Below are 26,080 nucleotides of genomic sequence, written 5' to 3' on the forward strand. Positions count from 1 at the left end.
TCTCCGTCCCAATACAGAGACCTGCCCCAGGGGTCAGCCACCTGAGATATACAGTGCACAGTATTACAGTGAGGTGCCTCCGTCTCCCCCCCATTACAGGGACCCACCCCAGGGGTCAGCCACCTGAGACATACAGTGCCCAGTATTACAGTGAGGTACCTCCATCTCCACCCCATTACAGCGACCCGCCCCAGGGGTCAGCCACCTGAGACATACAGTGCACAGTATTACAGTGAGGTGCCTCCATCTCCACCCCATTACAGCGACCTGCCCCAGGGGTCAGCCACCTGAGACATACAGTGCACAGTATTACAGTGAGGTACCTCCATCTCCACCCCATTACAGGGACCAACCCCATTACAGGGACCCGCCCCAGGGGTCAGCCACCTGAGACATACAGTGCACAGTATTACAGTGAGGTACCTCCGTCTCCACCCCATTACAGGGACCCGCCCCAGGGGTCAGCCACCTGAGACATACAGTGCACAGTATTACAGTGAGGCACCTCCATCTCCACCCCATTACAGGGACCAACCCCATTACAGGGACCCGCCCCAGGGGTCATCCACCTGAGACATACAGTGCACAGTATTACAGTGAGGCACCTCCATCTCCACCCCATTACAGGGACCAACCCCATTACAGGGACCCGCCCCAGGGGTCATCCACCTGAGACATACAGTGCACAGTATTACAGTGAGGCACATCCATCTCCACCCTATTACAGGGACCCGCCCCAGGGGTCAGCCACCTGAGACATACAGTGCACAGTATTACAGTGAGGCACCTTCATCTCCACCCCATTACAGGGACCTGCCCAAGGGGTCAGCCACCTGAGACATACAGTGCACAGTATTACAGTGAGGCACCTCCATCTCCACCCCACTACAGGGACCCGCCCCAGGGATCAGCCACCTGAGACATACAGTGCCCAATATTGCAGTGAGGTGCCTCCATCTCCACCACATTACAGGGACCCGCCCCAGGGGTCAGCCACCTGAGACATACAGTGCACAGTATTACAGTGAGGTACCTCCATCTCCGCCCCATTACAGCAACCCGCCCCAGGGATCAGCCACCTGAGACATACACTATGATACAGTGCACAGTATTACAGTGAGGTGCCTGCATCTCCACCCCATTACAGGGACCCGCCCCAGGGGTCAGCCACCTGAGACATACAGTGCACAGTATTACAGTGAGGTACCTCCATCTCCACCCCATTACAGGGACCTGCCCCAGGGGTCATCCACCTGAGACATACAGTGCCCAGTATTACAGTGAGGCACCTCCATCTCCGCCCCATTACAGCAACCCGCCCCAGGGATCAGCCACCTGAGACATACACTATGATACAGTGCACAGTATTACAGTGAGGTACCTCCATCTCCGCCCCATTACAGCAACCCGCCCCAGGGATCAGCCACCTGAGACATACACTATGATACAGTGCACAGTATTACAGTGAGGTGCCTGCATCTCCACCCCATTACAGGGACCCGCCCAAGGGGTCAGCCACCTGAGACATACAGTGCCCAGTATTACAGTGAGGTATCTCCATCTCCACCCCATTACAGGGACCTGCCCCAGGGGTCATCCACCTGAGACATACAGTGCCCAGTATTACAGTGAGGTACCTCCATCTCCGCCCCATTACAGCAACCCGCCCCAGGGGTCAGCCACCTGAGACATACAGTGCACAGTATTACAGTGAGGTGTCTCCATCTCCACCCCATTACAGGGACCCGCCCCAGGGGTCAGCCACCTGAGACATACACTATGATACAGTGCACAGTATTACAGTGAGGTGCCTCCATCTCCACCCCATTACAGGGACCCGCCCCAGGGGTCAGCCACCTGAGACATACAGTGCACAGTATTACAGTGAGGTACCTCCATCTCCGCCCCATTACAGCAACCCGCCCCAGGGATCAGCCACCTGAGACATACACTATGATACAGTGCACAGTATTACAGTGAGGTGCCTGCATCTCCATCACATTACAGGGACCCGCCCCAGGGGTCAGCCACCTGAGACATACAGTGCACAGTATTACAGTGAGGTACCTCCATCTCCACCCCATTACAGGGACCTGCCCCAGGGGTCATCCACCTGAGACATACAGTGCCCAGTATTACAGTGAGGTACCTCCATCTCCACCCCATTACAGCAACCCGCCCCAGGGATCAGCCACCTGAGACATACACTATGATACAGTGCACAGTATTACAGTGAGGTACCTCCATCTCCGCCCCATTACAGCAACCCGCCCCAGGGATCAGCCACCTGAGACATACACTATGATACAGTGCACAGTATTACAGTGAGGTACCTCCATCTCCACCCCATTACAGCAACCCGCCCCAGGGATCAGCCACCTGAGACATACACTATGATACAGTGCACAGTATTACAGTGAGGTGCCTGCATCTCCACCACATTACAGGGACCCGCCCCAGGGGTCAGCCACCTGAGACATACAGTGCACAGTATTACAGTGAGGTACCTCCATCTCCACCCCATTACAGGGACCTGCCCCAGGGGTCATCCACCTGAGACATACAGTGCCCAGTATTACAGTGAGGTACCTCCATCTCCACCCCATTACAGCAACCCGCCCCAGGGATCAGCCACCTGAGACATACACTATGATACAGTGCACAGTATTACAGTGAGGTACCTCCATCTCCGCCCCATTACAGCAACCCGCCCCAGGGATCAGCCACCTGAGACATACACTATGATACAGTGCACAGTATTACAGTGAGGTACCTCCATCTCCACCCCATTACAGCAACCCGCCCCAGGGATCAGCCACCTGAGACATACACTATGATACAGTGCACAGTATTACAGTGAGGTGCCTGCATCTCCACCCCATTACAGGGACCCGCCCAAGGGGTCAGCCACCTGAGACATACAGTGCACAGTATTACAGTGAGGTGCCTGCATCTCCACCCCATTACAGGGACCCGCCCAAGGGGTCAGCCACCTGAGACATACAGTGCCCAGTATTACAGTGAGGTACCTCCATCTCCACCCCATTACAGGGACCTGCCCCAGGGGTCATCCACCTGAGACATACAGTGCCCAGTATTACAGTGAGGTACCTCCATCTCCGCCCCATTACAGCAACCCGCCCCAGGGGTCAGCCACCTGAGACATACAGTGCACAGTATTACAGTGAGGTGTCTCCATCTCCACCCCATTACAGGGACCCGCCCCAGGGGTCAGCCACCTGAGACATACACTATGATACAGTGCACAGTATTACAGTGAGGTGCCTCCATCTCCACCCCATTACAGGGACCCGCCCCAGGGGTCAGCCACCTGAGACATACAGTGCACAGTATTACAGTGAGGTACCTCCATCTCCGCCCCATTACAGCAACCCGCCCCAGGGATCAGCCACCTGAGACATACACTATGATACAGTGCACAGTATTACAGTGAGGTGCCTGCATCTCCACCACATTACAGGGACCCGCCCCAGGGGTCAGCCACCTGAGACATACAGTGCACAGTATTACAGTGAGGTACCTCCATCTCCACCCCATTACAGGGACCTGCCCCAGGGGTCATCCACCTGAGACATACAGTGCCCAGTATTACAGTGAGGTACCTCCATCTCCACCCCATTACAGGGACCTGCCCCAGGGGTCATCCACCTGAGACATACAGTGCCCAGTATTACAGTGAGGTACCTCCATCTCCACCCCATTACAGCGACCCGCCCCAGGGGTCAGCCACCTGAGACATACAGTGCACAGTATTACAGTGAGGTGCCTCCATCTCCACCACATTACAGCAACCCGCCCCAGGGATCAGCCACCTGAGACATACACTATGATACAGTGCACAGTATTACAGTGAGGTGCCTGCATCTCCACCCCATTACAGGGACCTGCCCCAGGGGTCATCCACCTGAGACATACAGTGCCCAGTATTACAGTGAGGTACCTCCATCTCCACCCCATTACAGCGACCCGCCCCAGGGGTCAGCCACCTGAGACATACAGTGCACAGTATTACAGTGAGGTGCCTCCATCTCCACCACATTACAGCAACCCGCCCCAGGGATCAGCCACCTGAGACATACACTATGATACAGTGCACAGTATTACAGTGAGGTGCCTGCATCTCCACCCCATTACAGGGACCTGCCCCAGGGGTCAGCCACCTGAGACATACAGTGCACAGTATTACAGTGAGGTGCCTCCATCTCCATCCCATTACAGGGACCAACCCCATTACAGGGACCCGCCCCAGGGGTCAGCCACCTGAGACATACAGTGCACAGTATTACAGTGAGGTGCCTGCATCTCCACCCCATTACAGGGACCCGCCCCAGGGGTCAGCCACCTGAGACATACAGTGCACAGTATTACAGTGAGGTGCCTCCATCTCCACCCCATTACAGGGACCCGCCCCAGGGGTCAGCCACCTGAGACATACAGTGCACAGTATTACAGTGAGGTACCCGTGAAGATCCAGGGTAGAATAGGTCTTCAGTAACCCATGCTTGCCATAAAATGTTTGTCGTAAGAGGCGACTAATGGGATCGGGTGGTCAGGCTCACTGACTTGGTTGATAGATGTCATCAATCCGCATTGCTCGGATTGAAGCTTATGATGTCAATCACAGGATTGTCTGGTCCAGGCTCAATTTTTTACAGACCACAGTCATATAGCTGTAATATTGCCGAATGTGGCGTTGAAAAACAAACTATTTACTCTACCTCCATCTCTACCCCGTTACAGCAATAGCAAGATTGGCTGTGATTTGGGGGATTCCTTAAGCAAATATTAGAAACAAATTTGAACAATATTGGCTGCGTAATGGCCTTAAGACGTTTCAACTTTCTGTAAGGTCAAAGTGCAAAGTTCAAGTCAAAGTCATGAGGGACATATATGTTGAGCCCCACGACTGATTACACATCTACCAAATTTCACTAAAACAGGGCTGTCAAGGCAGCCATTTTGAAATTCTGATTTGAACTTCTTGAACAAATTGAGGTTACATCATTCGTGAAAACAATCACATGAAGTTTCAGTTTCATTGTTACAGTGGGTCCTGAGTTGAAGATGTTACGGCAGAAGACAAATGACATATGACAGACAACTGATGCAGGAAAAGGAGGCCATGACATAAGCTTACTTTACATTCAGCTGAAATATGCCAAACTACGTATTACCATATTCCGACGTAATAAGCGCCCAGGATGCTCTCAAAATTAGAAATATGTCAAGCATTGTTAATCTCCCTTACATTAAAAACAAAATCTCAGGTTTCTTTAAAATATGTTCCCTGGGCAGTTATTATGTGTCTATGTTATAAGAAGACCTACATTAGGAATTCCAGACTCTTCCTGCAGGATGATCTGTGTGTTTCTCGCTATCCTGGCACTGAATGGCGTCGGCAGTCCAAGAGCTTCATCGAAAGAGTTGGTGTGTAGAGACTGTGTGCCCCCAAACACCCCCGACATCGCCTCCACCACTGTGCGGATGATGTTGTTGTACGGATCCTGAGTCGAAAGATTTAATATTATGATGAACTGACTGTCCTTTCCATGGAACTGATATTGGGCGAGGTGACATTTAATAAATAGGAAGATATACGAAGCTAACTTTTCTGTCAATGCTGGCAGTCTTTCAAAATAATTATGAAGAAATCAACGCTGTATTGGTGGTAGATTGTAAACATAACCTGGACTGAAAAAATAGAAACCACAGACACATATCTGTCTATCACTGAGGGCACCCACCTGTTCTGTGAGGGACCAGCCAGAAGTCTGACAGTGAGCTCGCAGTAATTCAGACTTTCCTAGGAATCCACAGACACATATGTGTCTATCACTGAGGGCACCCACCTGTTCTGTGAGGGACTAGCCAGAAGTCTGACAGTGAGCTCGCAGTAATTCAGACTTTCCTAGGAATCCACAGACACATATGTGTCTATCACTGAAGGCACCCACCTGTTCTGTGAGGGACCAGCCAGAAGTCTGACAGTGAGCTCGCAGTAATTCAGACTTTCCAAGGAATCCACAGACACATTTCTGTCTATCACTGAAGGCACCCACCTGTTCTGTGAGGGACCAGCCAGAAGTCTGACAGTGAGCTCGCAGTAATTCAGACTTTCCCAGGAATCCACAGACACATATGTGTCTATCACTGAAGGCACCCACCTGTTCTGTGAGGGACCAGCCAGAAGTCTGACAGTGAGCTCGCAGTAATTCAGACTTTCCTAGGAATCCACAGACACATATCTGTCTATCACTGAAGGCACCCACCTGTTCTGTGGGGGACCAGCCAGAAGTCTGACAGTGAGCTCGCAGTAATTCAGACTTTCCCAGGAATCCACAGACACATATGTGTCTATCACTGAAGGCACCCACCTGTTCGGTGAGGGACCAGCCAGAAGTCTGACAGTGAGCTCGCAGTAATTCAGACTTTCCTAGGAATCCACAGACACATATGTGTCTATCACTGAAGGCACCCACCTGTTCGGTGAGGGACCAGCCAGAAGTCTGACAGTGAGCTCGCAGTAATTCAGACTTTCCTAGGAATCCACAGACACATATGTGTCTATCACTGAAGGCACCCACCTGTTCTGTGAGGGACCAGCCAGAAGTCTGACAGTGAGCTCGCAGTAATTCAGACTTTCCTAGGAATCCACAGACACATATCTGTCTATCACTGAAGGCACCCACCTGTTCTGTGAGGGACCAGCCAGAAGTCTGACAGTGAGCTCGCAGTAATTCAGACTTTCCCAGGAATCCACAGACACATATCTGTCCATCACTGAGGGCACCCACCTGTTCTGTGAGGGACCAACCAGAAGTCTGACAGTGAGCTCGCAGTAATTCAGACTTTCCTAGGAATCCACCGACACATATGTGTCTATCACTGAAGGCATCCACCTGTTCTGTGAGGGACCAGCCAGAAGTCTGACAGTGAGCTCGCAGTAATTCTGACTTTCCTAGGAATCAACAGACACATATCTGTCTATCACTGAGGGCACCCACCTGTTCTGTGAGGGACCAGCCAGAAGTCTGACAGTGAGCTCGCAGTAATTCTGACTTTCCTAGGAATCCACAGACACATATCTGTCTATCACTGAAGGCATCCACCTGTTCTGTGAGGGACCAGCCAGAAGTCTGACAATAACCTCGCAGTAATTCAGACTTTCCTAGGAATCCACAGACACATATCTGTCTATCACTGAAGGCACCCACCTGTTCTGTGAGGGACCAGCCAGAAATCTGACAGTGAGCTCGCAGTAATTCTGACTTTCCTAGGAATCCACAGACACATATCTGTCTATCACTGAAGGCATCCACCTGTTCTGTGAGGGACCAGCCAGAAGTCTGACAGTGAGCTCGCAGTAATTCTGACTTTCCTAGGAATCCACAGACACATATCTGTCTATCACTGAAGGCATCCACCTGTTCTGTGAGGGACCAGCCAGAAGTCTGACAGTGAGCTCGCAGTAATTCTGACTTTCCTAGGAATCCACAGACACATATCTGTCTATCACTGAAGGCACCCACCTGTTCTGTGAGGGACCAGCCAGAAGTCTGACAGTGAGCTCGCAGTAACTCTGACTTGGGGTTCTTGGGCTGGAACTTCTCCCTCACCAAGTTGGACCAAAGGCGCCTGGCTGCTCGCATCTTCGCAATCTCCTGAGTGGAGGGAAATGTTCATGTAGTTACAGAAGTGTTTCTTCTAACTATAAGGTTGTATATTGGTGACTGTTACACTCACAATTTGATGCAATAACACACTTTGCATCTTCTCTGTTAGGGTCCATCACACATGATTTAATCACAGTAAGATTCTTTCCATGTTTAAATGAGGATTCCATGTCTTACTGTAACTGAAAGCTTGGTGTATTACTGTGTAAGCACCGTTTTACTGTCTGTGAAAGCACCAATGTACCGTATGTAAAAGCACCATGTTTTACTGTATGTAAAAGCACTTTTTTTCACTGTATGTAAAAGCGCCGTATTTACAGTGCATGAAAGCACCATGTTTTACCATACGTAAAAAGCAATCAGTTTTACTGTGCATAAAAACACCCTGTTTTACTGTACATAAAAGCACCCTGTCTTACTGTACGTAAAAGCACCCTGTTTTACTGTACGGGAAAGCACCCTGTTTTACTGTAGTGAAAGCACCCTGTTTTACTGTAGTGAAAGCACCCTGTTTTACTGTAGTGAAAGCACCCTGTTTTACTGAAGTGAAGGCACACTGTTTTACTGTAGTGAAGGCACACTGTTTTACTGTAGTGAAAGCACCCTGTTTTACTGTACATGAAACCACCCTGTTTTACTGTAGTGAAAGCACCATGTTTTACTGTACGTGAAAGCACCGTTTTACTGTACATGAAAGCACTATGTTTTACTGTTGTGAAATCACCCTGTTTTACTGTACGTGAAAGCACCCTGTTTTACTGTTTGTAAAAGCACAATTTGTTACTGTACGTGAAAGCACCCTGTTTTACTGTTTGTAAAAGCACCATTTTTTACTGTACTTGAAAACACCGTTTTACTGTACGTGGAAGCACCATGTTTTACAATGCACCACGTTTTACTGTACGTGAAAGAACCATGTTTTACTGTAGTGAAAGCACCCTGTTTTACTGTTGCGAAAGCACCCTGTTTTACTGTACGTGAAAGCACCCTGTTTTACTGTTTGTAAAAGCACCATGTTTTACTGTAGTGAAAGCACCATGTTTTACTGTTGTGAAAGCACCCTGTTTTTCTGTACGTGAAAACAACCAGTTTTACTGTATGTGAAAGAACCATGTTTTTCTGTAGTGAAAGCACCATGTTTTACTGTACGTGAAAGCACCCTGTTTTACTGTTTGTAAAAGCACCATGTTTTACTGTAGTGAAAGCACCATGTTTTACTGTTGTGAAAGCACCCTGTTTTACTGCACGTGAAAACACCCTGTTTTACTGTACGTGAAAGAACCATGTTTTACTGTAGTGAAAGCACCATGTTTTACTGTACGTGAAAGCACCCTGTTTCACTGTACGTGAAAGCACCGTTTTACTGTACGTAAAAGCACAGTTTTACTGTAGTGAAAGCACCCTGTTTTACTGCATGTGAAAGCACCTGTTTTACTGTTGTGAAAGCACCCTGTTTCCATGTACGTACAAGCACTCTGTTTTACTGTACCTGAAAGCACCCTGTTTTACTGCAAATGAAAACACCATTTATTACTGTTTTACCTACCATGTAGAAGTTCATGCCAAGACCCCAGAAGAAAGACAATCTTGGAACAAATTTGTCCACATCTAAACCCCGACTGACACCTGATAAAAGAACAAAGCCAATTGCAAAACATGAAGAGCTTGGTAAAAACATTTTTATTGGAAGTTGCAAGTAACACCCTTGTCTTGTCTTCTTACCTCTTTCCAAAGTGAGTGCATGGATTTAGTTTGAAAGACACTTTGAACAGTATTTCAGTTATAACACAGAGTCTCAGCTGGGGGAGGAAACACCAAAGACCCAGGTTTCATTCCCGACATGGCTTCAATATTCTATGGCTGGAATATTACTAAAAGCAGAGTAAAACAATATTCACTCTCTCACAGAAGGAGATCAACTGAAAAAAATCTCATTTCAGGAACGTTTTCCACGAATCTGTGTATCATTTATTGTGTGTATAGCATATTAGCTATGATACAGGCTTAAATAGATAGTTACTACCTCTTAACGGTAGTTCGCTGGGAGGCACATACTCATTGGAATCAGATCTTGTGCTAGATTTGGTCTTCAGAAGCCCACTCAATCACTCCAAAGGAGACTCCCAAGGAGACTCCCAAGGAGACTCCCAAGGACGCTCCCAAGGGAACTCCCAAGGAGATTCCCAAGGACACTCCCAAGGAGACTCCAAAGGATACTCACAAGGAGACTCACAAGGAGACTCACAAGGACACTCCCAAGGGGACTCCCAAGGACACTCCCAAGGAGACTCCCAAGGAAACTCCCAAGGACACTCCCAAGGAAACTCCAAAGGAGACTCCGAAGGACACTCCCAAAAGGAGACTCCAAATGATACTCACAAGGACGCTCCCAAGGATGCTCCCAAGTAGGCTCCCAAGGAGATTCCCAAAAGGAGACTCCCAAGGAGAATCCCAAGGAGAGTCACAAGGATACTCCCAAGGACACTCCCAAGGAGATTCACAAGGAGACTCCCAAGGATACTCCCAAGGAAACTCACAAGGAGACTCACAAGGACACTGACAAGGAGACTCCCAAGGAGACTCACAAGGACACTACCAAGGACACTCACAAGGATACTCCCAAGGACACTCCTAAGGAGACTCACAAGGAAACTCACAAGGAGACTCCCAAGGACACTCACAAGGAGACTCCGGAGGAGACTCCCAAGGAGACTCACAAGGACACTCACAAGGACACTGACAAGGAGACTCCCAAGGAGACTCACAAGGACACTACCAAGGACGCTCCCAAGGACACTCCTAAGGAGACTCACAAGGAGACTCCCAAGGAGACTCCCAAGGAGACTCACAAGGAGACTCACAAGGAAACTCACAAGGACACTACCAAGGACGCTCCCAAGGAGACTCACAAGGAGACTCCCAAGGATACTCCCAAGGACACTCCTAAGGAGACTCACAAGGAAACTCACAAGGACACTCCTAAGGATACTCACAAGGAAACTCCCAAGGAGACTCACAAGGAAACTCACAAGGACACTACCAAGGACGCTCCCAAGGATACTCCCAAGGACACTCCTAAGGAGACTCACAAGGAGACTCACAAGGAGACTCCCAAGGATATTCCCAAGGACACTCCCAAGGAGAATCCCAAGGAGACTCCCAAGGAGACTCCCAAGGACACTCCCAAGGAGACTCACAAGGAGACTCACAAGGAGAGTGTAAGGCATCTACCCCATGTACTATGGTGTACACACCTGTCCTGATGTACTCCAGCCCATCAGCGATAGTGAAAGCTAGCTCGATGACGGCATCCGCCCCCGCCTCCTGCATGTGGTAGCCGGAGATGGAGATGGAGTTGAACTTGGGCATGTTCTGTGGAGGAAGATAGCATACAGGACGAGGATTTCCACTACACTCAGCTTCACTGTCTTCAGTGACACATTATTTATATTATTAGTAATAATTCATTCCATCATGTTCAACTCTGCCATGATACCGGAATACCTGATGTCATAAAATAGGAGAGCTCTACATTCATCATGATCATTCGGTCGATTATATTTCAGGGATTTTTTCTGTGCTACCCGGTACATAATCCAAAGTATCCTGTGAAAATTAACCTTTTGAAATAATTTTTTTGGGTCAGATTACATTCTGTTTTCATCCATTCATCATATCTTTTTGAGCTGATTTGCATCTGGGCCCACTTGCACAAAGCGATCTTAGCGCTAAGACTATTGTAAGCCTATGTTAATGTGTGGGAGTTACGATCATCTTAGTCTTAAGATCGCTTTATGCAAGTGGGCCCTGAACTACTTGCCAAATGCAGATCTGAAAACACCAATTCCTGCCAGCTTCCGGATTCAAGAAAGGAGACAGGCCTGTTTTTAGACATTCGACAGTGACAAAATCCTGGACACATGTAGGGCCTGTTACTAAGTCTTTGAGAGGCATTTAGAAGTGATACACATAAGGATGGATGTCAACTTCTTTATTATGAGTAACAGAGTGGAACAAACTGATTCCGGTGTAAACCATTTCAAATTTGAAAATCAACTTATTAAAAAATGTTCACTTTCTTTATGGAGCTTCATGGAGAAAGACATGGGCAAACCTTTGATGTGTACTCGAAGATATCCCCGATGATCTTCATGGAGGGCTCCGGGGGGAAGATGTAGGTGTTCCGCACCATGAACTCTTTCAGGATGTCATTCTGTATGGTCCCGGTAAGCTGGTCCTGTGACGCTCCCTGAATACACACCACACCATAACACTGTACACAGCAATATTCCAGCTATATTACGCTCTCTGAGTGAATGAGTATGGTTTTTACGCCGCTTTTAGCAATATTCCAGCTATATCACGGCAGGGGCAATATTCCAGCTATATTACACTCCCTGAATACACACCACACTAGAACACTGTACACAGCAATATTCCAGCAATATTACACTCCCTTAATACACACCACACTAGAACACTGTACACAGCAATATTCCAGCTATATAACACTCCCTGAATACACACCACACCATAACACTGTACACAGCAATATTCCAGCTATATCACACTCCCTGGAGACACACCACACCATAACACTGTACACAGGAAGTCCACACTGTATAATACACACCATACACAATGTCAACGTAGGAAAGTATACAATATCATGGCTGAAAATGCTGAACTCTAACAACAATTCCAATATAGGGAAATACTTTTGAAAATATGTCTCATTGCAAATATTCAACGTAATCACAATCTCAAATGAAGTCATGTTGTGAATAAGTAAGTGATTTCACCAACGTGGTAAACGTCTAAGACCTGCATCCCTTCGGGCTTTCCTCCCACATTAAGCTGACACGCCGTGATATAATACTGTTCCAAGCAGCATTAAACCCAACTCACCTGTTCCTCAGCAGCAACCACGAACATAGCCAGGACTGGCAGCACGGCTCCATTCATCGTCATGGACGTGGAGAGTTTGGACAGTGGGATGCCATCAAACAGCAGCTTCATGTCCTCCACAGAGTCTATAGCAACCCCAGCCATGCCAACATCGCCAACAACACGGGGATTGTCAGAGTCATAGCTGTAACAACATCAGTTGCTTTTAAAGCAAGTGAGGTGAAATCCAATCTAACATCGCTTTCAAGATTATTTTACACATACAGCCACATGGATGTATGTGTGTCTGCTTGGACCAATCTGGACTTGTCTCAGTTATTTAGTCCTAGCCCAATCAGATACCATGCCGCAGTTTAACATGGGTACCCCACGTAGTATACTGTTTCTTTGTTTGTTGTTTTATGCCACACTCAACAATATTCCAGCTATATGACGGCTGTCTGAAATTAATCGAGTCTGGACCACACAATCCAGTGATTGATATCGTGAGCATCGATCCACAGTATACTGAATATCCCACACAGTATACTGAATACCTCACACAGTATATTGAATACCCAACACAGTATACTGAATATCCCACACAGTATACTGAATACCCCTCACAGTATACTGAATATCCCACACAGTATATTGAATATCCAACACAGTATACTGAATATCCCACACAGTATACTGAATACCCCACACAGTATATTGAATACCCCACACAGTATACTGAATACCCCACACAGTATACTGAATATCCCACACAGTATACTGAATACCCCACACAGTATACTGAATACCCCACACAGTATACTGAATATCCCACACAGTATATTGAATATCCCACACAGTATACTGAATACCCCACACAGTATATTGAATATCCCACACAGTATACTGAATATCCCACACAGTATATTGAATATCCTACACAGTATACTGAATATCCCACACAGTATACTGAATACCCCACACAGTATACTGAATACCCCACAGAGTATACTGAATACCCCACACAATATACTGAATACCCCACACAGTATACTGAATACCCCTCACAGTATACTGAATACCCCACACAGTATACTGAATACCCCACACAGTATACTGAATACCCCACACAGTATACTGAATACCCCACACAGTATACTGAATACCCAACACAGGATGTTGAATATCCCACACAGTATACTGAATACCCCACACAGTATACTGAATACCCCACACAGTATACTGAATACCCCTCACAGTATACTGAATACCCCACACAGTATACTGAATATCCCACACAGTATATTGAATACCCCACACAGTATACTGAATATGCAATACAGTATACTGAATATCTCAAAAAAGTATACTGAATACCCCACACAGTATACTGAATACCCCTCACAGTATACTGAATATCCCACACAGTATACTGAATATCCCACACAGTATATTGAATATCCCACACAGTATACTGAATATCCCAAACAGTATATTGAATACCCAACACAGTATATTGAATATCCCACACAGTATACTGAATACCCCTCACAGTATACTGAATACCCCTCACAGTATACTGAATACCCCCCACAGTATATTGAATATCCCACACAGTATACTGAATACCCCACACAGTATACTGAATACCCCTAACAGTATACTGAATACCCCTCACAGAATTATCATGGAACTGTTCTAGGTGAACAATACCTTCCAAATGACGTGCTGGTTTTCTTGGGGAATTAGTCAGCAAAGAGCCAGAGTCACAGGAGACTAATCACAATTTTATTTACAAGAACAATTAACAATTTACAATATCTTAGAAAATAACTGAGGGTGCCACAGAGAGTCGGTACACACTCTGGGCTGAGGGAGAGAGGTCTGCTTGGTAAGAGAGTCAAACCCCTTCTCTGCTTAAAACCTGCCTACAGTATATATTTAACAAAAATTTAAACAATAGAAAGGAATGTGATTGGATGATACACGCTTGGTTGTGTCCTAAGCTAAATGGATGGCTAGACAGAGGGGAATACTAAATCCTGTTTATCCTGTTGGACTGGCACTAATCTTGTTGACATATTTACTGGATGCTTTGAAAGAGATTAGGGTGTCACTATAGATGAGCTTGTGTGGGGGCTAATCCTTAATGCCCTATAGACGAGCTTGTATGGGGGCTAATCCTTAATGCACTATAGACGAGCTTGTATGGGGGCTAATCCTTAATGAGTCTTAATTGAAGTAATGTTATTCTAATATACCCCGGTAGGTGATGACAGATATACTTAAATAAATATCCTTTGTCTGGGAGATGGGATCTTGATACCTTAGGCTAGCATTTATCTAAAAGCTTCAAATCAATTAAACTATGTAGACGTAACTCTTGTCTTATTGAATAGTATGTCTAGAAGACGCGCTCCCATTACCTTAGGCTAGCAACCATCTAAAAAGCTTTAACTGAAACTACTGATATTTTAAATATGCATTTTACCTAATGATAATTATTACTTGCTAAAACTACAATTATATGAAATGATGTATAAATATTACATCATGATAACTCATAAAAGCACTTGATGTAGATCTAATTATTATAATAACTTAGTATAAATGTTATCCCATGATAACTTCTGCTTTTATGAGTTATCATGATGTAATATTTATACATCATTTCATATAATTGTAGTTTTAGCAAGTAATAATTATCATTAGGTAAAATGCATATATAAAATATGTGCATTTTACCTAATGATAATTATTACTTGCTAAAACTACAATTATATGAAATGATGTATAAATATTACATCATGATAACTCATAAAAGCACTTGATGTAGATCTAATTATTATAATAACTTAGTATAAATGTTATCCCATGATAGTATACTGAATATCCCACACAGTATATTGAATATCCCACACAGTATACTGAATACCCCTCACAGTATACTGAATATCCCACACAGTATATTGAATATCCCACACAGTATACTGAATATCCCGCACAGTATACTGAATACCCCTCACAGTATATTGAATATCCCACAGTATACTGAATACCCCTCACAGTATACTGAATATCCCACACAGTGTATTGAATATCCCACACAGTATACTGAATATCCCACACAGTATACTGAATACCCCACACAGTATACTGAATACCCCACACAGTATACTGAATATCCCACACAGTATATTGAATATCCCACACAGTATACTGAATACCCCACACAGTATACTGAATACCCCACACAGTATACTGAATATCCCACACAGTATATTGAATATCCCACACAGTATACTGAATATCCCACACAGTATACTGAATACCCCACACAGTATACTGAATACCCCACAGAGTATACTGAATACCCCACACAATATACTGAATACCCCACACAGTATACTGAATACCCCTCACAGTATACTGAATACCCCACACAGTATACTGAATACCCCACACAGTATACTGAATACCCCACACAGTATACTGAATACCCCACACAGTATACTGAATACCCCACACAGTATACTGAATACCCCACACAGGATGTTGAATATCCCACACAGTATACTGAATACCCCACACAGTATACTGAATACCCCACACAGTATACTGAATACCCCTCACAGTATACTGAATACCCCACACAGTATACTGAATATCCCACACAGTATATTGAATACCCCACACAGTATACTGAATATGCAATACAGTATACTGAATATCTCAAAAAAGTATACTGAATACCCCACACAGTATACTGAATACCCCTCACAGTATACTGAATATCCCACACAGTATACTGAATATCCCACACAGTATATTGAATATCCCACACAGTATACTGAATACCCCACACAGTATATTGAATACCCAACACAGTATATTGAATATCCCACACAGTATACTGAATACCCCTCACAGTATACTGAATACCCCTCACAGTATACTGAATACCCCCCACAGTATATTGAATATCCCACACAGTATACTGAATACCCCTCACAGTATACTGAATATCCCACACAGTATATTGAATATCCCACACAGTATACTGAATATCCCACACAGTATACTGAATACCCCTCACAGTATATTGAATATCCCACAGTATACTGAATACCCCTCACAGTATACTGAATATCCCACACAGTGTATTGAATATCCCACACAGTATACTGAATATCCCACACAGTATACTGAATACCCCACACAGTATACTGAATATCCCACACAGTATACTGAATACCCCACACAGTATACTGAATACCCCACACAGTATACTGAATACCCCTCACAGTATGCTGAATATCCCACACAGTATACTGAATATCCCACACAGTATATTCAATACCCCACACAGTATACTGAATATCCCACACAGTATATTGAATACCCCACACAGTATATTGAATATCCCACACAGTATACTGAATACCCCTCACAGTATACTGAATACCCCTCACAGTATACTGAATACCCCACACAGTATACTGAATACCCCTCACAGTATACTGAATACCCCTCACAGTATACTGAATATCCCACACAGTATACTGAATATCCCACACAGTATATTGAATACCCCACACAGTATACTGAATACCCCACACAGTATATTGAATATCCCACACAGTATACTGAATATCCCACACAGTATACTGAATACCCCTCACAGTATACTGAATACCCCACACAGTATACTGAATATCCAATACAGTATACTGAATATCCCTCACAGTATACTGAATACCCCATACAGTATACTGAATACCCCACACAGTATACTGAATATCCCAAACAGTATACTGAATACCCCACACAGTATACTGAATACCCCATACAGTATACTGAATATCCCACACAGTATACTGAACACCCCACACAGTATACTGAATATCCCAAACAGTATACTGAATACCCCACACAGTATACTGAATATCCCACACAGTATACTGAATACCCCTCACAGTATACTGAATACCCCACACAGTATACTGAATACCCCACACAGTATACTGAATACCCCATACAGTATGCTGAATATCCCACAGTATACTGAATACCTCACAGTATACTGAATACCCAACACAGTATACTGAATACCCCACACAGTATATTGAATACCCCACACAGTATACTGAATATCCCACACAGTATACTGAATATCCCACACAGTATACTGAATACCTCACAGTATACTGAATACCCCACACAGTATACTGAATACCCCACACAGTATACTGAATACCCCATACAGTATGCTGAATACCTCACAGTATACTGAATACCCCACACAGTATACTGAATACCCCACACAGTATGCTGAATACCCCACACAGTATACTGAATATCCCACACAGTATACTGAATATCCCACACAGTATACTGAATACCTCACAGTATACTGAATACCCCACACAGTATACTGAATACCCCATACAGTATACTGAATATCCCACACAGTATACTGAATACCCCACACAGGATAATACTACATCAAGACTACAGGATCTACATCATTTAATCACTTAGGACAGATAATTCACACTTTGGCTCAGCTCAGAAGGCTGCTCTTTTTCTTCATCTTCCAGTACATTCTGAAGGACAGACTGTCATTATGTTGTTTGTTTGTTTGTTTGTTTGTAATGCCGCACTCAGCAATATTCAAACTATATGACTGTGGTCTGTGAATAATTGAGTCTGGACCAGACAATCCAGTGATAGACATCATGAGCAATGATCCACGCAATTGGGATCGATGACATGCATCAGCCAAGTCAGCGAGCCTGACCACCCAATCCCGTTAGTCGGCTCTTACGACAAGCATCGTCGACGTCGCCTCTTATGTCAAGCATGGGTTGTTGAAGACCTATTCTACCCTGGATTTTCAAAGGTCGACTGTCATTATGTGACACAAGCAAGATCAACACATAGTTTCAAATATATCACGGGCCATGCTTCAATAAAACAATGTGGAAGTGAGTGAGTGAATATGGTTTTACCCCGCTTTTAGCAATATCACGGTGGGAGACACCTGAAATGGGCTTCACACATTGTACCCATGTGGGGAATCAAACTCGGGTCTTTGGCATGACGAGCAAAAGCACTGACCACGAGGCTAACCCACCACCCCACAATATATAAGTATGCTCTCCAAAAGGCATATACAACAGAGTACAAAAAACAACATTTTAGAGAGAACAGTAAACTATGGTCAAAACGAACTCAAAGGGACCATTAATTATAGTTTGTTATAACCGTAGTTCGTTATAAGCATATATACAGCAAATGTCCGGGACAAAAAAAAAACAGTTTGTTATATATATGTCAATTCGTTATAAGCGTGTTCGTTATAAAAATATATACAGCAAATTGCCGGGACTAAAAACACCAGTTCGTCAAATCTGTCAGTTCGTTGTAAGCGTGTTCGTTATAAACATAGTTCACTGTATTCAAGTTGTTGCAGTCTTTGATGTCCTGCTCACCCTCTGTGTGTGGCGAGGTCGAAGGCGACGCTCAGACCCTGCTGGCCTCCTGCGATGTTGTCCCGGTAGAACTTGTTGCTCTCTTCCACAGTGCTGAATCCTGCATACTGAAGACCATGTTCAGTAAGACATGGTAAAACACAAACCTCAGGACACTGTTGAAAGTTGTTTGTTTGCATGTTGTTGAACGCCGCACTCAGCAATATTCCAGCTATATGACGGCGGTCTGTAAATAATCAAGTCTGGACCAGACAATCCAGTGATTGATATCATGAGCATTGATCTACGCAATTGGGATCGATGACATGCATCAACCAAGTCAGCGAGCCTGACCACCCGATCCCGTTAGTCGCCTCTTACGACAAGCATAGTCACCTTTTAGGGCAAGTATGGGTTCCTGAAGACCGATTCTACTCAGGATCTTCATGGGTCCAGGAGACTGTTGAAAGTTGTTTGTTATATCTGTTGTCAGCTACCATGCTTGCCATTTTAGAGTTCGCCATTGATATACATATCATTCACGGTCTTGTAAAATGAAACTACAGTAAAACACTGTTGTGTCCACCTACATAATTACTTGAACATATACTGAACCGCAAAAGAAACGTCACCATGGCTAGATATATGAGAAACCTTATTTGTCCAACATGTATGTGAACATACTTTGAGACATAACAAAAAGATGAAACTTGGCAAAACTGATCATCAAGGTTGAAATTAAAGTGTCAAATGTTCTTAAAGTGAAACAAAACACTAGTCTCTGAGAAAATGGCATCACAAGTCAGTATGTCATGTGTCAGCCATGTGCATTGATGACTGCCGTGCAACGTCAATACATGGAATGGATGAGGCGGTTCATGAAGGCCATAGGCACTTGAGCACACACACTTATGAACGCCTGACGCAGTTCAGCTGTAGTTGTCGGCCTTGGTCGGACGTCTTTCAGTCGTCTTTGAATCTCGTCCCACAGGTGCTCAATGGGATTTAAATCGGGACTGAGGTAGGCCACCGCCTGTTTCTGATGCCATTCTGCTGGAGGAAGTCTTGTGTTGCTCTCGCAGTGTGGGCTCGGGAGTTATCATGCTGAAACTCGTGGTTGTGGCGATGTGCCAAATGAGGTATGGCGTGTGGTCTCAAGACTTGATCAATGTGCCGAGCTGTTGTGACACCATTGCCTCTCCCTGGACCAAAATGTTCTGGAAGACCACAGGGCCGACCCTCTGTGCAAGACCAATTCCACCCCACGAGTCTCTCTCAACAACAGGCGCCTCCGTGGTCTTGTGGTAGAGCGTCCGCCCGGAGAGCGGAAGGTCCGGGGTTCAATCCCTGGCCGCGTCATACCAAAAGACGTTAAAAGATAGTACTTGTTGTTACCCAGTCTGGCGCTCGGCATTAAGGGGCTAAAACAAGGACTGGTCGGCTCGGAGTCAGTATACGGTGTCTGAGTGGGGTATTCATGTTCAACTGCGGCATGGTATCTCAGTGAGCTAGCACTATAAATCGGCATCAGTCCGGACTAGTACAAGCAGCCATACACACACACACGTGCATGCACGTCGCTATATAAGTGCAATAATCTTGGACGCGACGTTAAACCCAATTTCACCTCACCTCACCTCTCAACAACACAAGCATCCGAATAATGTTCCCCACGGCGTCGCCAGACTCTCTCTTTGCCATCAGCTGTTGAGATACAGTAACGGCTCTTGTCTGGGAAGAGGACTCTTCTCCAGTGCTGGTGGTGCCAATGCTGGTGCTGTGTTGCCCACTGAAGACGGTCCCGGCGATGATGTGGTGTCAGAATGGGTCCTCGGTGTGGCCTGTGACAGTGGAGGTGTCTGCTCGTCAATCGTCGACGCACGGTGTCTGCACTAATGTGTCACTGGTGTGTCCCCATGGTCTGTCAAGCAGTTTCCACAGCAGTAACAAAGCGATCTTGAAGATGCTGTCGCACAATCTGACGATCCTGATGTTGGGTGGTGACCCTTGGTCTTCCACTACGTGGTCGGTCATCTGTAGTGTTGGTAGTCTGGTACCATTGCTGGAGCCTGTATATGGTCCTTACGTGGACTTGAATTGCATAGGCTACTTGCTGGGTGGTTTGTCCAGCTTGCAATCGTCCGAGGACTTGGTGTCGCTGATTTCTTGTCAATCTTGGCATGTGGTAGCAATTCAATAATGAACGAATACTCTCCGATCTGGGTGGATTTTTATAGGGCAAGAAATGGGGGAACGCATGTGCATTTAAATTTGCGCGGAACTCACATGCATCGGGTTACCATGGTTGTTGCCGTGATCGGTTTTGCAATTGGTTTTATTGTCATCTGCTTTTGTCTTTTATCATCAAATTCATTTTTACGGACAAGGTGATGTTAAATTTGAGAAACTTTGACCAAAATTACCCAGATATTTAAATGACAACTTTTCATGCAATGTTACTTGGGGTGACGTTTCTTTTGCAGTTCAGTATATATGTGGGTACTGAGGTCAGGCCTACCACACAGCAAGTCATGTCTGTCTGTCTACCTGTCTGATGGTCCAGGGCCTGTGTGTGTACATGGTGTAGTACGGGCCCCGGGTGTAGGGGTACTGCCCTGGGATCTCGTTTGGTACTTCCTTCACATCTTCTTGAGTGTAGAGAGGCTTGACGTTTATTCCCTGGCAACGGAAACAAAACATTTTTAGAACAGAATCATCACATCAGGGATAATTAAACATGAAAACCAAGTAAAAACAGCTAAAAATGCCAGAGAATTATTTTGTTGTTTAGATTTATAACTCTTATAACAATACATTTCCAAAGCTAAAGGTTTGGGATCTAGGGCATGTAGGGGGTATTTTAAAGGTACTGAGAAATACAGTGGAATCTGTCTAAACCAGACTTGTGAGGGACAGGGAATTAAGTCCTGTTTAGACAGCAGTCCAGATTAGACAAAAGTCCAAACAGATATGTCCTTTGAAATCTCACAAGAAATGAACAGTCAAGACGTGTTCATGTACAATAATACCTAACTTAGATGCCTTGGCGAAAGGCTTACACAGAGCTCCAGATAAGCTGCGTATCTGCGTAAAATACGCATCAGAAATGCAGAAATACGCAGTAAAATAAAATCCAAGCGTATTAAATACGCAACGAATATTACAGATACGCTACAAAAAACAAACTTGTGCGTATCATCAAATATTGTGAAGTAACCCTGCGTATTCGATTAGCAAATCAGCAACTTATTTTGAAATTATAAACGGGCATTCCGCAAACCTTGACAGTTACATCATGATCATTTGCCATCACACTTTCCTGTGGCAGTAACGTGGTATTTTTGAGTCCTATAAAGCTCTCGATCCCACACGACACCAGTTTGCAGGGACTAGATGAATAGCGTTTTTAAATATTTAACTTAAATACCAATATGTGTAAAAACTAGTGGGTAACAGAAATTTGAATACCCAGATAGAATTACTGATACCCAATGATTTTAAAATGCATGGGTAAAATACCCACAACACCGAAAGCTTATCTGGAGCTCTGCTTACACCACAATATAAACAAGAAAAATGTCCCAAGTACAGCTGATATATTTACAGCAGACCAATCTTAGTATCAATCTATATTGAAATCACATTGTTTGTGAAAACAGCTTACTAGAGATGTGTGAAAAGTTTACCCGATCAGTGGGCATCAATTACATGATAAATTGGTTCTTTGTCCTACAATTTCTGTCCACAGTCTGGAGTAGGACAGACCTTACTGGATGATAGATGAAAACTGTAAATTCAGGGTTGTAAATTTGTTCTGGCATATGACAGAGATCCAGATTAGTCAAGTGAGTGAGTTGGGTTTAACGCCGCTTTTAACAGTATTCCAGTTATATCACGGCGTGTCAGCTTAATGTGGGAGGAAAGCCCGAAGTGATGCAGGTCTCAGACGTTTACCACTTCGGTGAAACCCACGAGCACGGGTATGGTGCTGACAAACCTAGAAACATAATCTGGGCGAACCGTGATTCGAACCCACAATCATAGGTTTCTGGCGTGCCCAAGGGACGCAACTCTGCACAGCGAATCGCGGCGCCTTAGACGACTGGGCCACCTGTGCCCCACTGATTAGTCAAGAGACCAGTTTGGACAGATTCTGTTGACAGAATCATAGCTGTGTCTCAGCGACCAGCACATGTCTAATAGTATATAAATGTTTGTTTGTTTAACACCGCACTCAGCAATATTCCAGCTATATGACGGCGGTCTGTAAATAATCAAGTCTGGACCAGACAATCCAATGATTGACATCATGAACATCGATTTACACAATTTGAATAGGATGGCATGCATCTACCAAGTCAGCGAGCCTGACAACCCGATCCCATTAGTCGGCTCTTACAACAAGTATAGTCGCATTTTAAAGCAAGCATAGTATGAAATATATCCCGGGCGAGTGAGTGAGTGAGTGAGTGAGTGAGCGAGTGAGTGAGTGAGTGAGCGAGTGAGTGAGTGAGTGAGTGAGCGAGTGAGCGAGTGAGTGAGTGAGCGAGTGAGTGAGTGAGTGTGGTTTTAACAAGGCTAAAAGGCTAACCCACCACCCCACAATGTACAAGTATCTTCACAGGCATGTCTGATAGTAAAATAAGAGCACTAGTGAGCACATAGCTATGACTTTGCAGCTTTTTTAGCCACAAAGTAGAGAATTTATACCGTGACTTTGTCATCTTATAATTAGCGCCTATCAAACGATTTATTTTAGCCACAGTGAACATGGTGAAATGTCTGCCAGTTTGTCCACCTCTGATGTCCTCCATGTGAGAGTGTCCTCCACATCCTTCCCCCTCAGCTCCTTCTTGGCTCCAGCTGACCACGTCGGGTCAAGAGGGGCCGAGATGCTGGCAAACCTGGCACAGCTCCACACAGGGGAGAATATCTACAACAGCAACAAGCAGTGATAAGCGATGTTGTTTTTTTAATTTTTACTCCGTTCTGCATAGTGCGTCAATGGCAGTGACACCGACTCGGTATCCGCCATTTCCACATATTTCGCTGGTGTAATCCTATTTGGTATCCTGTTCAGCTTAGCCCGGATGTGAAGACAAAGGATTATAGGTGTTAATATACAATGCTTACCATCTTGCAATGTTTCAATCGTCAGAATTCTTTTAAAACAAATTTTAGTTATCAATTAATGAATATGATCCTGCAGTTGAATATGATCCGGCAGTTAAATGTTTGTTTGTTTGTTGCTTAACACCGCACTCAGCAATATTCCAGCTGTATGACGGCGGTCTGTAAATAGTGGAGTCTGGACAAGGCAATCCAGTGATTGACATCATGAGCATCGATCCATGCAATTGGGATACAACGACATGTATCAACCAAGTCAGCAAGCCTGACCACCTGATCCTGTTAGTCGCCTCTTACGACAAGCATAGTCGCCTCTTAATGGCAAGCATGGGTTGCTGTAGACCTATACAAGGGTTTCTTGCACACCAAAGGGACACAACTCTCCATATCAAATTGCTGCACCTTGAATGACTGTGCCACCCAAGAACACCCATATATACATATGATATATACATGATATATGTATGTATTCCCCATGTGACGTGTTTTCAAGCCTTAACTACTTTGGAGCTATTACACAATATGTGACCATGATCTTAATGATGAAATTAAGGTAGACGCCACAAAGCCCACTGAAGACAATAAAGAACCACTGAAGTCATGTTATAAATTAAGCTACATCATGCTACATAAGGTGAGATATTCTGTTATGCAAACATACTTCAAAACCGCCTGTTTTCTAGCGCACATTTTTATTAAACTTGTGCTGATGATGATCTGGCATCAGAACAATCGTATGCACTGATGGTGAATCAACTGCTGTTTGTAAACTTCCTGCCTGTCATGTGACTGGTATGTTGTCTACCTATTTTTAACTTGTCTGTAATGGAGCGTCTAGAAATCACATGACGGTAACAAGATGGCACCTGACTGACTCAGGTCTCGCTCAGCTAGGCATTATCACTATAAAATTAACAAGACATGGTTATTTTACCTTCCAGGCACAAACAGGAATAAATGTTTTCAAAAGTAAGACTTAATTTTAGTGTATTGGGATTGTTATTAGACAGTAATGCGAAATACCTCTTAGGGGCTTGAAAATCCATAACACGAGGATATATACAAAGGAGCAATGGGTCAGTTTCACAATGACACTCATTACAACGTCTTCACTGGAAATGGCTCCCCTTCTTTACTGTACATAATGTATAATGCACGTTGCTGCAAAACCTATTTAACTTAACTGTTTTAAACAGAATGTCATTAGAAGTAATACATAATGAAAGAAATAACGGAGTGAGCATTTGCATTTTCACTGAAATGTTCATTTGCGATACAAGCTGATCTAAAGGTTGCACATCATTAAGTTTGTATTGCAAGTGAAAAAGTCCTGGCAATACAGTAGGGGGCTGGTGATCGAAAACAGAACATTTTTCGGTCGGTCACACGCATACATTCTTTCCGTGTCCACATATTGTTATACATATCTGTTTTAGCATCAAAGTAAGTTATTTACTAAACATACTTGATTCGATTTGTTGCCAAGCTCTTTTCCGATCACACTGTAAACACGCAGCATGATTTATATTTTATCGCAAAACCAGCAAAGAAGGTCAAGGACGAACGGTGTACACAAAATTACGGATCGAATGAGGTGGGTGGTGGCTGAAACGGACCTGTGCCAACGTCCACATATTTCGCTGGTGTAATCCTATTTGGTATCCTGTTCAGCTTAGCCCGGATGTGAAGACAAAGGATTATAGGTGTTAATATACAATGCTTACCAAATTGCAATGTTTCAATCGTCAGAATTATTTTAATGAATGAATATGATCCAGCAGTTTAATATGACCCGGCAGTTAAATGTTTGTTTGTTTATTACTTAACGCTGCACTCAGGAATACTCCAGCTGTATGACGCCGGTCTGTAAATAATGGAGTCTGGACCAGACAATTT

The 26,080-nt window shown here is 44.6% G+C and overlaps 1 protein-coding gene across 1 annotated transcript in view; it reads right to left on the reverse strand.

Annotated features, from left to right (window-relative positions):
- The window catches only part of LOC124121004 (methylmalonyl-CoA mutase, mitochondrial-like), a 64,774-nt gene extending 39,004 nt beyond the window's left edge, over positions 1 to 25,770 (reverse strand). The window contains exons 1-10 of the mRNA XM_048391890.1: positions 25,650 to 25,770; positions 23,853 to 23,987; positions 21,602 to 21,733; positions 19,076 to 19,182; positions 12,603 to 12,786; positions 11,809 to 11,943; positions 10,949 to 11,066; positions 9,241 to 9,320; positions 7,551 to 7,682; positions 5,349 to 5,525 (exon numbers count right to left, since the gene is read on the reverse strand). Coding sequence (XP_048247847.1) covers positions 5,349 to 5,525; positions 7,551 to 7,682; positions 9,241 to 9,320; positions 10,949 to 11,066; positions 11,809 to 11,943; positions 12,603 to 12,786; positions 19,076 to 19,182; positions 21,602 to 21,733; positions 23,853 to 23,987; positions 25,650 to 25,703 — 1,254 coding nt within the window. The 5' untranslated portion in view covers positions 25,704 to 25,770. The remainder of the gene's footprint in view (positions 1 to 5,348; positions 5,526 to 7,550; positions 7,683 to 9,240; positions 9,321 to 10,948; positions 11,067 to 11,808; positions 11,944 to 12,602; positions 12,787 to 19,075; positions 19,183 to 21,601; positions 21,734 to 23,852; positions 23,988 to 25,649) is intronic.
- Positions 25,771 to 26,080: the final 310 nt, after the last annotated feature.

This window comes from Haliotis rufescens, unplaced genomic scaffold, assembly GCF_023055435.1.
Source record: "Haliotis rufescens isolate VD_foot unplaced genomic scaffold, xgHalRufe1.0.p SCAF_101, whole genome shotgun sequence".
In the NCBI taxonomy this organism is placed as follows: domain Eukaryota; kingdom Metazoa; phylum Mollusca; class Gastropoda; order Lepetellida; family Haliotidae; genus Haliotis; species Haliotis rufescens.